The sequence below is a fragment of the Cebidichthys violaceus genome, unplaced genomic scaffold (genome assembly GCF_023349555.1).
Source record: "Cebidichthys violaceus isolate CVI_PGR_0920_01 unplaced genomic scaffold, fCebVio1.0.p SCAF_8, whole genome shotgun sequence".
NCBI classification, from domain to species: domain Eukaryota; kingdom Metazoa; phylum Chordata; class Actinopteri; order Perciformes; family Stichaeidae; genus Cebidichthys; species Cebidichthys violaceus.
Window position 1 is genome coordinate 10254522 of NW_027176964.1, and position 16403 is coordinate 10270924.

The window sequence follows — 16403 nt, forward strand, 5'->3', positions numbered from 1 at the left end:
TTGCCCATGACTTTCTTTTAGTGGTGCATCTCACCAGTGGTTACTCCTGTCGTGTTTTGTTTGAGTTAAAAGGGAAACTGTTGTAAGTTCACTAACTTCATGTTTACCCCCGTGTTCATTATTTTACATTTCCTCCACGTGTCAGCTTGTTGGCAGGCAAATATTTCTTGCCGTCGTTACCAGACGTGCAAAAAAGTGAATGCAGACCCAAACACTTCATACACTCATGCAAGGGGCAGCATTGATTGTTTATCTCCTCTCTCCCTTCATCCCAGTAACACTGACTGTCGATGTCTGTTACAAAAGCAAATCCAATGCACGAAATTCATCCGTCACTTTGATTATTTTGACTCCCTACTTCTCTGATATGTACTTCTAACTGTGAGTAAAAGCATTCGACTCATGCTTCACATTGGCTGACGGCAAAAAAAGAAAGAGAAAGAATCACTTTGCCGCTATGCATTTTAACTATATATTCTACATAGAAGAGGCTCTATTTCCCTTTCTTTCCAGCTTGCTGGCTTTTTTCCTTCAAATTCTTTCTCTGAACCTCCCTTAGAGGCTGTAGTGAGTAGTTTTGGTCCCCAGGCCAGCTGTTGAGCTGGCAAGGACGGCTCCCACTATAACAATGTGACTGGTTATTCCCAGCAGGGAGCTCTAACACTATGGCAGGGGGATCGCAGGATCTTCTCCAGCCCAACAATCTGGCACTAAGTTGGTGTAAGTATACCTCTATGATCCCCTCCCTTATCAGACCCTTTTCTCAAAGAGCTCCTCCAGTGCTGCCCTGGCCCCTCTCCCTTCCCCTTAAACCCCCTCCCCTTTCTTTTTCAGTGACACACACACACACACACTCTAAACAGGATATGCCGATACAGTATATTTGTGATGCAAAGGCCGAGAGAATCACATTGGTGCTCACTGTCTCTGGCAGATGTTTGCCAGCCTGGAATGGAGTCCGCAGTAGGGCCTCAGTCCAGTTAATTTGTTGAGTGCTCACATGATAGATTTCAGGTAGTTTCAAACTGGTATATCATTACGCTCATTCATCCTGTAGCTCCTACGATGCCTGTAGTGTTGTATGATGTTCTGTCCTGTGTTAGTTTATTTTTCAGATAATTACAAAGTACGCGTTTCTGAATTCAAGTCACTTAAAAATGAATGCAATGCCAACACAAACTGCTAGAGCCCGATATATTTATATTTGTGATCCATGCTTGTTTGTACACCACATGTTTTAAATAGAATCTGGCTCCCAGCTTGTTTCAGAAGGGCAATGTCGGTGTGGCTGCATTTCAGTTTTATTGGCAATATAGTTTATCATTACGAGGAGGGGAAGTTTGGTTTGGCCGCTGGCGCAACCTCTTTTGATTTGTTTTAGTCTCTCTGCTGGTAACTGAATTCCCTTTTTCCCTCAACATGTCCGTGCGCTGTTGCATCCAAACAGCCAGCGGAAACATCCCCGCTTTGCAGAGAGACAAGGACAACACTAACGTCAACGCTGATGTACAGAAGCTCCAGCAACAGCTGCAGGACATCAAGGAGCAGGTGAGTCCAAACTGTCTGCAGTGTAGAACAGAGGAAGGCAGGCGTGGTACTCTCACTTTGAGTATTATTTTCAATATTAGTGTGTTTTCAAAATGTATCTTTTTATTCTTTAGACCAAAAAAGCAGAAAATGGTCAAAAATGTCCATCAAATTTTTCCAGTTAATGTCTTCAATTTCTTTTTTTTTATATTCAATTACAATCATAAGCTTGAGCCATCAAATCCACAGCGTTTTTCCTGATATGTTCTTTAAATGATTAAATCATTAATAGACCACACGCGGTGGTGACCTAAAGGTTAGAGAACAAAGCTTGTGACCGGAAGTCATGGGTTCGATCAACCCGGACCGACAGGACATATATGGGTAGGCAAAATGATGAGCAGCGCTTGCCCCGCCCGAGAACTGAGGCGCCCTTGAGCAAGGCCCTTAATCCCAACTGCTCCAGTGGAGCCGCTGGGTGTCCAGCAGATCAGACGGAGGGTTGTACTGAGGTTGTACTGGACAGCCTCCATGTGTAAATGTGATCAGGGCGTTTCTGAAAATGAGAGCATTGCTTTCAGTGAAACTCCCCCCTGAATAACTGAAGGTGAAAAGAAACATCTGCTTTAGAAGCAGCCATGTTAAATAGTACCAAGGAAATTCAAGGCACCAGCATTTCTGCTAAAAAATTATGTTTTACTGTAATGTGGCTAAGATGGGCACACCCTGTTTGTTTGTTTTTTAATAAAGACACAAACCAGGTGTGGCTCGTGAACCACCAAGGCAGAATAAAACCAAACAGGGTGATGTTTCATGTTGTGTTTAAACGGATATGTACAGCATAAAAAAGTTTTTGAAAGTTGAAATGATTTTTATCACAACAAAACATGCACTGTGATTGCAGACTATGTGTCCGGTGTGTCTGGACCGGCTGAAGAACATGATCTTCATGTGCGGCCACGGCACCTGCCAGCTGTGTGGGGACCGAATGAGCGAGTGCCCCATCTGCCGCAAGGCCATCGAGCGCCGCATCCTCCTTTACTAGACCCCCCCCCCACCCCCCCCCACCCCCCACCCCCCACCCCACTATCACAGACACCACAGACTCTATCTCTTCTCTTAAGGCCCTCACCGAACGCGCCCGCAAAGCCACAATCACACCAGCTGCTGCTGCTGCTGCTGCTGCTGCTGCTCACCATCCCCACAGCACCCGAGTCAGCCAGCCGAGGGCGTTCTCACACGTCTTATTTGACACGACAAATGCTCTCTTAATGGTTTGTGTTCAGATGGAATTTCTGTTACAAAACAAGGAAAAAAAATATGAATTTACTTTTTTTAGCAGTTTTGCTGTTCTGTCGTGTGTTCTAAGAACGTCTTGCATCACACGCGTCGCCTTTTTCTCTCATTTTTCTCTCTGCCTTTCTTCTCCCGCCATCATCTTCTCACTCTCCTCTCTGTGTGATTCTCTGTTTTTAAACTTGATATGTGTGAAAGTTCTTTTCTCCGAATGAGTCCACGGTGGCTCCTTTTGGCCTCCTGGTCCTGGACTTGAACTTTTAGGGGCTCAATTTGTGGATTTCACCCCAGAACGGCTCCCAGCTAATTCAGAACTGTAGAGGAGGTGATGAAGAGGTCGGCCCACATCCCCGGTCCCTTATGATGTAAAGTTCTCGCTCGTCTGTCGCAGTCAATGCCGGCTGCAGTCAACTTTTATTGTATTTGTAAATCTTTATGCACGTGTATTGGTATCGGAAGCTCCAGATGTGGATTTTAACCAGATACACCCGTAGGTCCCCCATTTGGACGCAGAGTACATCAAAACTTAGAGAGTTTTGTGTTAAAAGTAACTGGCAGAGAACCCACGAAGAACGAATATAGTGATGTTATAGTTCTGCAGAAACCTCAGCGTCCTGGGAACAACATGAACTAGGTCACTTCTACATGAGACAAACACATCTCCCATCAGCCAAGCAAACAAATAACAAAATATCATAAATCATACTCGATATGACTGGGACAGACCGGAGAAAAAGGCTGCTACACTCCGTTAGCAACGTGCTACCTACGAACATGCAGCATGAAAAAGCACGAGCGCCTGACGGAGATTACGGACATAGTTTCCATTTCTCTCCCCGGTAAACCATCGCAGAGATATTCAGCTTCGAACACAAAAAGTCACACAGCTTTCATCGAATATTGTACTTACTTTTGGTCGAATCTCAGCGAAAAAATGGAATATCTCCGTACTTCCACTTCATGTTTGTCCAGCTGCTGGTGCTCCGTGTGAATCCGTTCGATTCGTGTCTCTCCGACACTCCTCGGATTCTTGGGAGGGTTGGAAGCTCAGCAAATCAGATTTCAGAGCTGGACCTTTTTGAGCTTTATTGGCTAATAGTGCTGTCAATCATCTAGCTTTCAATTCCAGGCAATTCTATTGGCTCCTACGGTTCGAAGGATGTCTCAATGGTGAAAATCGGAGAAGGGGGGGCTGAGATACAGCCCTGAACAGAGAGTCTGAAGCAGTATTTGACCTTAAACTAAATAACTAAAAAGGGCATAGAAAGAGCTTAAAACACTCAAAAAAGGTCCAATCTTCGGTCTATTGATTCAATGAACATCATGAGTGATACATAGAAGTGATATAGAGTGTTTTTGAATTTAAAAAATACTTTTTTATTCAAATATTGGAGTATTTGATCAATTTTCTAATTTGAAATGCTCTATATTTCATAAATGTTTCACTGTATCTATGTATAGCTGTGTATATAGAGCCTATATCAGTTGTTCTAAGAGCCCAGCATATTAAAAGTCTTGGATACCCATACTTTCCAAAAAACAATACCCTAAAAGTGCTGTTTTTCAAGATCGAGCTTTTGAGTTTTCCAAGTTGTGCTGTGTTCCATCCTTATCTTATGTGAACCAGTAACATGTATTCTGATAGTTCCATGATTTTTCTCATCTCAAAAATATATTAAAAAAAAAAAAAAAAAAATTTTTTTTTTTTTTTTCTTTTTTATACAATTAATTAGGTATTTCTTATCTTTATTCGAGCTAAGGCCTGCAAATAGGCCTCGTTTTTAAAAGGTTAAGTACTTAATTTTTGCGAAACAGAATGGCAAGTTTGTGACACATTACTGTTTTGCACCACTTAAAAGGTTCCATGAGTGTTTTCAGCTTCATGTCGTTGTTCAGTTCGGCTGTTGTGACACTGTGTGCCGACTGAAGACCGGATGTTTGGCAGTTTTGCACTAGAAAAGCCGAGTCAGGGTAAAAGCTCTTTTCTGCACCGACTTCGGAGGTCCACTTCAGCTCATTGATAAAACGCAGATGGAGTTGTAGTAACTGCCAGGGAACACGCACACACCCGTGTTTTTGTTAACCAAGCTGTACCAGGAACGGCGGTGTCGCAAAAACAACCTTTTTTGGCTGCGAATTCCACGGCCGCCGTGTAGCGATCCAAGAAGAACCCACACACTCATCCAGCTTCTGTCCAGTGATGTTGTACCTGTTCGTTGTACACACAAACCTACATGATGCAAACACTTCTGTAACAAGAGTATCTTGTCACAACTTGATGTTAAAACTGTTGAGACTTGGTGGTATTGTCTGACAAAAAAAAAAAAAAAAGTACAATTCAATGAGCAGTGCTAATTTACCATTGACAACGCTGTCCCATTTGCTTCCAAAAATCGACTTGTTAAATAACTTGTATGGGGATAAGGTGCTCTTTATCTTGTATTTCTTTTATTTAAGTGTTTCCTTTTTTTCTTCTCAAAATCAACATTTATTTGAGCTAGAGAGTACAATCTATTAGAACACTAAGATGAAAATGTAGAATAAATTATTTTGCATTGCTGCCCAAAAAATAGGATGTATAGGTAACACTGCCTTCCTAATATGTAGCCTCAAAATCTCTCTAACATTCTGCTTTGATATTAATGTTGAGATACGTTTGTGATGTTTTTCGTTGGCAATAGCTTTCTAGCAGTCATCAGTAGAAGCATTTTTCTTTCTCTGAAATGTAAGCCTAACTTATTCATTTGTGAAACAGAAAAAAAAAAAGAAAGACATTTTGTCGTCAAAAGTGTCAAATATGTTTTCATCAGTGTTTTATTTGGGAGGAAAGCTAATGATTTTATAAAGACAGAACTGCCTTACCTGTTTTAAAAGGCAGTGGCCCATGTGGAGACTCAGCAAGGAGGCTAGCTTGCTCTATGTGGGAATTTGCATCCGCATAAGAGCATTTTTTTTTTTTTTTTCCTTACTTCTTTTGACTGAAAGCAACTTTTTCGAGTACAGTCTTGATTCTTTTCATTGATCATGATAACACTTAAAGCTAGAAGCACTAATACGCTTTATGGTAGTGTTGTCTTGTTATGGTTGTTATGAAAAAGCCTATTTTGTACTTTTATTTTCAATACCTGTAACTGTCCTGTTGGAAAATGTATCAGTAGTATTTTCTTTGGCATGAATGTTTGACATATGCAGTACGACATGTATCATGGAAACCGTTCAGTCTGTATTGCTAATAAGTGCTTTTAAAAACAACCATATAGCTGAAATAAAGTTCTACATGAACCACGGGACACTAGAGGTGCTGCTTGTTTAATCTAACTTCTACCGCATTGTTCGTTGTTTTTTTGTTTTTGTTTCTCCAGTTGAGCTCGGATGTAGTCGGCATCCCTCTTCTGAGCGGAACATTAGCATTTTGTTGCTTTTCTCCCGCTGTGCAGCGTCTGCCTCACAGAGGAGACAGGGTGGCAGAGATGGGAGGTGTGAGCTAATTGAAAATGCTAACACCTCATAATGACTCAGCACCAGTGTGTGATATAGGTCAGCTATGCTAATCAGAAAGAGAGAGAGAGAGAGAGAGAGAGAGAGAAAAGAGCAGGAGTGAAACACTCAGGAGAGATGAGAGAGAGAGAGAGACCTGAATAGAGTGATGCGTTTTCTCCGGTGAGCGGATGACATGTCGCATGGCGTCTCCTCCTAGCACTAAGAAATTATGACCAAAGGCCATTTATGTTCTAGCTCATTGACTAGTCCATTCATAACCTGGACATCTCTGGGCCGGGCTCGCACGCAGCAGCAGCAGCAGCAGTATGCAGCCGCTCATAACAAAGACATTCATCACGCTGTCACCCTCTCACTCCGTCAATGCTCGCTGACTGCAGGGGAGGCCCTGACACCTTTTTATACCCTCTCAGATCTCTGGGACTTGGCTCGAGGCCCAGACAGTTGGTTGTCATTTCTGTGGCGCTTTGTCATTTCACACTCAAGTACCTGTCTTTAAAGCGATGGGCCCTCATATGGGTTACCTGTTACGGGCGTTAGACAGCGGCGTGAATGGCAGCTGCTGTCGTTTCCTGCGTGGAGAATATAACAGTATGTGGCCATAAGTATGTGGACACCCCGGTCGCTTGAGCATGTCTTCTTCTGCAGCAAAAAGTCCTGCAAGAGCTGAATATTAATGCAGTTTTTGCACGTCTATATACTTTTGGCCATCTGCTGTATGACAGATCATTAGAATAGTCTGCAAGCTGACTATAGAGACTAAATAGACACATTCAGGGGTGAACGTCCAGGATCAGGCAGATGTCCATCACTCTGTCCGGCCCTGGCCTGCCGACTGACTGTCAGGGTGTTGGAGACGCCGCTATCTCTCCCCTGGCCACGGTCTGATCCTGGGGAGGATCCCTGACCGCCACGCCTGCCGGTTTCAGCTGCTTGAGGGCTGCAGTGTTTGCTGACTGGACTGCAGGGGTTGTTGCTCCCACACCAGGGGTGTCAGCTAATCCACCGGCTGCCCTGCGGAGTGTGAGTGATGGTGGCTTGGCACTGCGGGCTTCACTGAGCAGCAGATAGAGATGAATTGGACCCCCCCCCCCCCCCCCCCCCCCCGGAGAGAAGAGCGGGCAGCCGTGATCAGGAAAATGACTGTGACCGTGCTTTAAGTCTCTGCTGTGATCGCTGAAAAGGGTCAGTGACATCCATCTGCCGGTGGAGTCAGCATGCCGCGGGGGAGGAAAGTCGACGTGCCCCCTCGGGCTTTGCCCTTGGGCGGCGGTTCTGAAGTTTTGACCCGACAGAAAATGAATACATTCGCTCCACATTTACTGTGAAACAAAGCTCTGACGACAGGGGGTGTGACATGCAGGTTTCACAGCACATCACAAGGTGGCAGTACATCCAATGACTAAACCCTGTAGCCTCGCTCCTGTCATACATGCATTTGTATTTGTGGTGCAGAGGACGATTCAGCAAAATGTACAATAAGTCATGCTGGACGCATTCTATTTTGGTGATAACAGCAAGTTGTAGGCCGCATCACTCAACTAGAGGTTATTCTCTCGTTGTTTCAGAGCAGTAGGCTCCCTTTCAAACAGAGCTGTTGATCCTCACCTGAGCTGGCAGCAGCAAATACAGCAGCTTAATTTTACTAATCGCATCTTGATTTTAGAACTTGAACTTAATGTGATGTGATGCCAGGTGTGCTCTGTTCCTGTTAGACACAGTTAACTGTCTGAGCTCAAAAGAAAACCCAGAAACAAGAAGTGAATACTGTTTGGCATCAATCTTTTTTTCTGATTTCACTGTATTGATTCATGAGGTCTCAGTGGAGGTTTATTCCTACGTCTGGCTTTGGGCCGACAGAAAAAAAGGGGCAAAGTTATTACATTTAATCACTGCCATCTGCAAAACATTGTCTTATTACACATTATTTTTCAGACTACAAATTCTCAATGTCAGTGTTTCTTTTTTTTTTAAACTTATATCTGCAGAAATCAATTCCTCCCTGGATTCAGTCGGACCACACAGATAAATAAAAAGGGGAGAAATACTTCTTTCCATCTATTTTGGCCTCTTGGGCTTTCCTTCCATGTTGGAAGGAATTGATCGCTGGCTGTCTGAAGGTCCTCTCTTTCTCCCTCATGTCATCCAGTTCAGAAGTCTGGTTGAATTTATTGTCTCAGTTTATGGTCGGCCTGAGCAAAGTGCAATCTGGCTGTCTGGGCTCTTTGAGAAGGGAAGGGCCTGAAGATTTGTTTGCGTCACATTTTGGGACCAATTTTTGGACTTTTAATTGGGGACATTGGTTAAACTGAGGACAAAAACTGTTTTAGTTTTAACTGCTGGTTCATTTATAGTTAGAATACAGTTTAGCATACGTAAGTTGTGGTTCCAGTTATCGCAAACAAAATTAACTTAAGGTACTGAATGTCCCTAAATGTGATATAATCCCACATGTGTTTGTGTGTCTGTAGGGTGGATTGGTGTACCTGAAGGCAGCAGCCCCACCTCCACAGTAAAGCCATAAACTCCTACAGATCCCTCCTCAACAACATATAGGCCCCTGACGTGCTGATTGCTTTATTGATATTGATCAGGGCAAAGTGTCAAACCACTCGTCCATCTCTCTCTCAATGGTGGGTAGTTGTTATTTATGCATGCAGAGGGAGAAGGTTAACACAAACAACACTCAGTGAAGTCCTGCATATGTTGGTATAACACATCTGAAAGTAAAACAAGAAAGAAGTCATTTGTAACTTGTATTTATTCGTAGCAAAAAAATTATCTTGTATATCATCTACTTTTTTGTGATTAAATAAAAAAAAAATTTGTGTAAATGAAATACAATATTTGTTTTACATTTTGTATTATACAAACATAAATGAAATGGTAGACTATGAGAACAATTTCAGGTTTTGCAGATCCGCTATTCCTTACACAATACAAATTATTTCCAGTTCAGCGTTTAAGAGGCCCCACAGCTTTGATTCTGAGTTGTTTTAATTATCTTCATGATTTTTGACAACGTAAAAGTTGGCTTTCAACATCCCCGAACCAGATACTCTGTGGCTTTTGACCTATTGCCTGTCGCCGCAGTCAGTGCTGTCCTTATCATCCCAGCACGATTGGAGGCTGGAGCCTGCGAGCCACATTTACAGTGCAAATGTTATCGTTCCAATGACACTTTAAACAGTCTTTATCAATATATAGTCATTCAAGGTTTATGAGCTTTGATAAAATGCCACTAGCCATGCAGCGCCATTATAACGTGTGGCTACGAGACGCATTTGTAGATTGTAATTATTATTTTCTGTGGATTATCTGAAACTTTTAATGCTCAACAGGTAAAATAAACAAGTCTGCGTGTCAAGAGGACGAAGTGGACTAAGTGCAAAAGATATTGATTTCCTCCTCAGGAAGAGCGGCGTAAGGGCAAACTACAGTGTGAGTTTGGCAGAACCTTATCATCCTATTATCTTTAAAACAGTGGGTTATCATAATTGCTTACTTAATAATTCTATAAAACTGTGGAGGTGCAACCTTTGCCTGGGCAGTAAACTGTAGAGTGCTTTTGATGCTGAGATTGAAAAGATTCCTGACGGGGTTAGAAGTGCTGCAACCTATTCATTTTATAAGGTAGATTACAAACACAAACACACCAGTGATTTCCAGGCATGTAAAATGTTTTAAAATGCATAAATAATTAATGAATAAGTCGATAATCTAACCCAAACAGCATGACTTTTAAAGAAGCAATATAATGCTAATAATATAAATCATATTTTAGATTTATTTATTTTTTTAAAACGTAATAACTACCAGTACTATCCAGTCCAAACAAGGTGGTGTTGATGACACTGTTCTCCAGCATGGTGCCAGGTGAGGATTTCTAAACCAGGTTAGCTTTGGGATCAGTGTTTAAGCCGCATGTGAGTAGAGAATTCAACCGTTTGTAATCCTTGTGAACTCGGATAGAGACAACAAGGAAACTCCCAAAGCCAGAGTTAACTGAATTCCCCTGAGCAATCCTTTTTTTTTTTTTTTTTGTTTCTTACAATTTGTTTCCGTTACTGAAAAAAAAATGGGAGGGGGGGCTCTATGGAGACAGCAAATGCTACAAAGACACGTTGTATAACAAAACAAGCGCACATCTGACAGGTGCTTGCCTCCGCCGAGCAGGCAGTAACCTTGGAGGGAGTAGACAGGAATGCAGCAACCCTATCTGAGCTCAGAGGAAAATACTGACTGAAAAGGCCTTTTTTTATTTTTTTTGTTCAGAGAGAAAAATCAATATTCCAGAGTCCATCACACGGGCAGGCATTTTCATGTCCTTTTTTTGTTCCAGGTGGGTTCCAGCTATGTGAAACAAGCTCAGAGTGACCCCTGGAAAAAATAGTTAATGCCTAACTTCTTTATCTTTGTTTTACAGCCAAGGGTTGTACCTCCAAATCAATACATGATACACAAATATCCCAGGGCTCCGTGTTCTAGACAGAGAGCAATGACGAGAGCTTGAGAGTTAGCTCGCTTCACACCACCTGGCAGAGAGGAAAGTCTTTTTTTCTAAAGGCCAGGAGCTTGTGCTAGAGTCAATGTAGAGAGACGGAGGCTAGATTATATACTTCTGGGGAAAGAAAATGCAAGAATTTATCAACACGTTCACATTTTGACAGTTTTAAGGTTGTACCTGGCTAAAGTCTGGAAAAATGTTTGGAAATATGTTTAATCACTTTCTTACTGAGAGTTGGACAAGGAGATTGATACACTCTTATGGAGTATTAGCATAGGCTCATAAACTGGAGATTTTGTGGCGGCTAGACCTCCGGTTCCGGAAACTTAAGCCAATATGGAAGTGCCTTAAACTTGCATTCTTTCTAATGGCCATCAGGGGACGACCACTCTGGCTGCAAAGTCTGATTGTATAGAAATATGTGAGAAAAGGACCTTACTTTTCACTTGATTTATTACCTCAGTAAACATCATTGTAAACATGAGGTTATGGTCTCAATCGCTAGTTTCAAGTCTTCTTCATTACAGTATGACGATCATTTAGTAAATGATGGTCTTATTTAGAGCAATAGAGACGATGAAGCAGGATGTCCTTTAGGACGTGGCTAACTTGTGATTGTCCATCTGTTTGTGTTTTCACAACTTTAACCCTTTCACAGTGTATTTTCAGTGCATAGAAGTTCATTTTAACCTTTTTAGTCAATTAAAAATCTCTTATTTAGCTCCACCCTCTCGTGTCACTTCTCCTTGCAAAAAAACAAAGATGGCGACAGCCAAAATGCTGACGTCCACTTCTTAAATAGAGTCTATGATGGCGACCAAGACATAGTCTGGTACATAATCTCCCGTTACACCACAACACTAGTTTTTGTGCAGTTAAGAACAAGATTCAATGTGTTAAGTAGTGAGCTTTAGAGGAGCTGGTAAGCTAATTTTTTTTAAATGTATTTGTTTACAATTAGCTACTTCTTGCTTTGTGTCTGAAACAAGAGACTAGTACTGACATTTAATGAAATATTTTCAACCTGCACTGGAAGAATTTTCACTCAAAAAAAACCCAACAACTCCGTGAATATTAAGGTTGAAGGTCTCAGCATGCAGGCTGGGAATGCAGCATCTGGACCTTGATAGCAGACCGGCAGACTTTCCACGCTGTTATTCCAAACCCCTTTGGATGGACAGCAGAAACTCACTAGATGTTTACAGCAAAGACCAACAAGCTTGAAGTTTTCTCTCCTCTCTGCGTCTACGCTGGCCGAGATAGTTGATATCTGTCACTGCCTGGCACTCTGTCCCTGCAGACCTTGTAGCAAATCAACAGGGCAGCTCCCAGACAGATAAAATGCCCCATCAGAGTTTCAGAGGTCTAAAGGAGGTTCCAGTTCCCAACCAGTGTTATGGTGAGAGAAAGGAGCATCCACTCAGGGAGCACAGACAACCCCCCCAGTTCTCTGATAGTAACTGGTAATCTCTGAGGTCGACATGTCAGTCAGGTCCTGGAGACAGATGACGTGAGGCCCCTGATAGGCTGTCTCCAACGCAGGAGACACCAGCCGGGGCCGCACGGGCTGCTGGGACAGAGAGCAGGACCCAAGGCGACGGACGGATGGCGGGGCCGACGGGGGAGGGCAGGAAAGATGGAGACAAGGTGGGTCAGGGAGGTGGTGTGGCAGAGGAATGCCAAGGCAGAGAGGTGGGGGTCATGGAGGAGGTCTCCTGATGAGCGGAGAGACAGTTCTCTGCTGGAGATCGTTGCGTGGCTGACAAAGTTTACTTAACACCAACCCCTGTGAGCTCAGGTCAGCGGGGGGGGGGGGGGGGGGGGACCCTGTTCGCCTCCAGCTCAGAGAGTTAGATTGTTGATCTGGAGAACAGTGAGGAGGTAGAATGGGGAGGGGCCTCTGTTGTACTTTTTATTTTTTTGGGGGGGGGGGGGGGTGGGGGGAGGGATTTTTCACAACATCCGCGTTAACATATTTGGTTTCCTGACTACATTTAAAACAAATGTAATGCTTTTCTGCACCTGACTTTCAAATCCCAGATGTTGGAGTTTCCCACAGTAAAATCCACCAACAAGGAAGTGAAAACTACCCAGCTTCTCACAGTAAAAACCTCACAGTGGTAACACAAAAATAGAAAGGGATAAATGTTTGCAGCGATGGATTATTAATTAATATCAGTTCATTCAATTCTAGCCTGGAAGGAAGAAAATAACAACTTTCAGCCCATTAAGGCAACAGTCATCCTGTAATCAACTGGTTGGGAACATGGTTTGACCTCAGTATTTACAAGGCCAAAAACCCAGACTGTTTACCTGAATATAATTGTTTTTAAATCTCCTTTTCTTTTGCATTGTGTTTTGATGCATTTAATGGTTTTATGTGAAGCTCTTTGAATTGCCTTGTTGTTGAAATGTGCTATACAAATAAACTTGCCTTGCCTTGCCTTGAATGTCTACCTTATTATATGTATACTTACTTAATACGTTCAACAAATCCCATCAAAAGACCAACACAAGCAATATCATAGTTTAAGTACCCTTTTCAACCTCTCGAAGCCAAATCCGTTCAGTCACAAATGTATTGGTTCATTTAATAATAATACAAATTTAAAAAAACAGCTGAGCCACACTTTCAGTTGCGGATTAATACACACATGGCAGCAGGACAGTGTATGTGGAACAGACTGATTCATTTTGACAACATTGTAGGTCTGTGGCACAAACTAAAAAAAACTATTATCTTATTATCTCATTATTCTTTCAGAATATATTTTCAGTAATCATTGTTTTGGCTTTCTATAAAACAGCTATAAAATGACTTGTATTGGTTATACTACATACAAACATCCTCTGTGTTTGTGTTTATCATAACGGTATTTCCAACTGGCATCAGACAATTTCACCCTTACAAGAAATAACCATCTTGGCCCTGCCTCAGGTACACTAAATGTAACACAAATGCCACATTTGTCCACTTTGTTTCACTTTTTTTTTGGCTCTGTATGCCAAAAGAGAGATATACTTTCTCTAGGCAACTGACAAAGGCTATCAGTATTGCTTTAATATGTCAACAAATCCAGAGTAATCTTGAATGAGTAGCGATAGTCATTTGTTTAATGTAAAGATGTTATCAATTTTTACAAGCTGGCAGTGTTGGCTCACTTCTCCCCTGTTCTTTAATCAGAGTAAGTCTTCACTTGAACCGAAGCGCAGCAGACAGTATCCCTGGATGGCAGCTACTGCCCATGACTCCTATTAGATTACAGAGATTTATCGAACTGGCTTCCGCTTCTCAGATAGGATAGTGACAACACTTATCTCCAGATATTCCCTTATCAAAAAACAATTTAGTGGGAGAAACAGACATTAGCCCAGATTTTTTTACACTGCCGAGTGCTCCAGTTTAGCCTCCTCAGTACAAGGGTCTGTTTGCACTGTGCACACACATCTGCCCGGGTAGAGAAGCATCAACATTGCCTTAGTGCTCTCTTGATGTCACTGCCATTACGTTCGCATCAAGCTCTTGGACTTTGAGACATGATCAATTCTGCTCGGAAGTGGAACGCTGAAGAAGAAAGAAACAATAAAGGTGCCACAAACCGACTGTAGAAAGAAGAGCCGTGAAAGTTGTCAAGTTTTTGGAAGCACTGCATGTACATTTGGGCACCAGTGCTGGGTGTGTGCGGTTGACCCAGCAGCAGGGACGGGCCAAACAAGCCGCACTCAGCAGCTGGCGAGAGAGGTCACCACAGGAGACGGAGCCGGTGGGTCACCATGAGGTTATCCTGACCTGAGCCTGATTTTATCAAGAACCAAGGGAGGCATGTGTTTCTGTATGGTTGTTTGTTTTGTTGTTGTACGGATGTGTGTGCCTGCCCATGCCCGCTTGTGTGTGTGTGTGTGTGTGTGTGTGTGTGTGTGTGTGTGTGTGTGTGTGTGTGTGTGTCAGAGAGTCGATAGAAAACGAGGGCTAATTTTATAAGCAGCTACTACGATTTTGACATCGATGTTTGACAAATATGCATGTGGGAAGCCAGAAGGCCGTCTTGGGGAGTCGGGCAGACAGATAGCACTCACTCCTGTTACTATGACCCTGAGAAGATAGCTGGAAGAGAAGTGAAGAGAGGAGAGAATAACTGGGCACTACAGTTGTATGGAGCATGCCTAAGGCTTTATGGAGCTAAAAACAAAGTTTGACATCCAATAATTGACCGTGTTCTGCAAACCAAACCTCTTTTTGGGGGTGAGCGTTTTTCACCAAACACCTGTTGGCATGTCAGATGAGATGGTTCGTGTAAAGCCCATGTGCCCAACAAGCATTCAGACTATTTGTTCTTTCCATGGATGATGCCTGTAAAAGGGGCTGCAGGTGCTTGGGCCAGGGGCACAGTCTCTCGGGGCCATGTTAACTATTAACACGGCCATAAAACACTGTTACTGATTACTGCCTCCCGCTCTCGAGGCTCCCACCGACCTGAGTCCCAGGTAGGAATCCCTCTAGGTGTGTATTTGCGTGCTCTTACGGTGTGGCTTTTTACACACCGGCCTTCGCCAATGCGTGGTGTTGGAAAGCAGCCTCCCCCTCTATAGTCATAATTCTTTGTTATTCTTCTTCCTTTCCCTCCCTTTATTCCACCCCTCCTTGCTCCCTCCCCTCCCACGCACACTTGTTCACTTCTCTCCCTTGCTGAATCTTTTCAATAACCTTCACGGCAACCTTTATCCTTTCGGCCATAAAACGCCAAGACGTAAATATGTCTTGTGCAAAGTCAAGAGGAGCCATGTTGGTAGTGCCCCAGGTACTTTACTGTGGGGGCAAAAGTCTAAGGTGGAGAGGACGCTGATGAATGACTCACCGCACATGTACAGCACGGCATTCTGCGCAGAGATGAGGAAATGTCAAGGTGTTGTGCTGCAATGCGAACACGCTTTGCGATAAGAGCCTATGTGACATTACGTTGTAATACTTCCATCACAGTGCAGGAAGATAAAGACTCTCATTAGCAATTTAGGAATTGTTTTCTAGTCAAGTGAAATGTCATTAAAGGTCTGTAATGCGATGCGTTGACTTTAACCGGTTAGTTCACTTTATTTAGTCAGCCGCTGTCATTAACCGCTACATGCTTCCAATTGCTCCTCGCTTTGAGATGACACAGATGAGAAGATGTGTGTCTTTAAGGAAATACTTCAACATTTGGTGGAATGCACTGATTCACTTTCTTTTCTAGAGTTGGATGAGAGTAGATCGATACCAATCTGTTGTCTGGGCGTTGAGTTTACAGCGAGACACAGGAGGAGATTAGCCTAGCTTAGCAAAAAGATTGGAAGCAGCAGGAAACAGCTGGCGAAGCTCTCTCTTTAGTTCAGAAATGTGTCTTCCAACACCTCTACAGTTCAATAACTAACTCACTAACTTGTCTTATCTCGTTTGTTTAATCAGCAGGGAGTTACGTTTATAAGTCCTTAGAGCCTATAACTCCCCGAAAAAAATTATATTTTAAATTTCAGTTTTTGTATTTGTAAGACACATGTTGGGATTGTTAGTAAGCCTCGAAAGTCTTGATAGGTTAACATT

General features: G+C 42.8%; 1 protein-coding gene across 5 annotated transcripts in view; it reads left to right on the forward strand.

The window, feature by feature from the left end:
- Positions 1-7372, forward strand: part of mib1 (MIB E3 ubiquitin protein ligase 1) — a 63894-nt gene extending 56522 nt beyond the window's left edge. For 2 of the 5 annotated variants that reach the window (XM_068738037.1, XM_068738039.1), the window contains exons 20-22: positions 652-720; positions 1448-1548; positions 2432-7372. In XM_068738037.1, the coding sequence (XP_068594138.1) occupies positions 652-720; positions 1448-1548; positions 2432-2572 (311 nt within the window). In that variant the 3' untranslated portion in view covers positions 2573-7372. Of the gene's footprint in view, positions 1-648; positions 721-1447; positions 1549-2431 lie in introns of all 5 variants that reach the window. The other 3 variants (XM_068738038.1, XM_068738040.1, XM_068738036.1) reach the window with 2 other exon arrangements.
- Positions 7373-16403: the final 9031 nt, after the last annotated feature.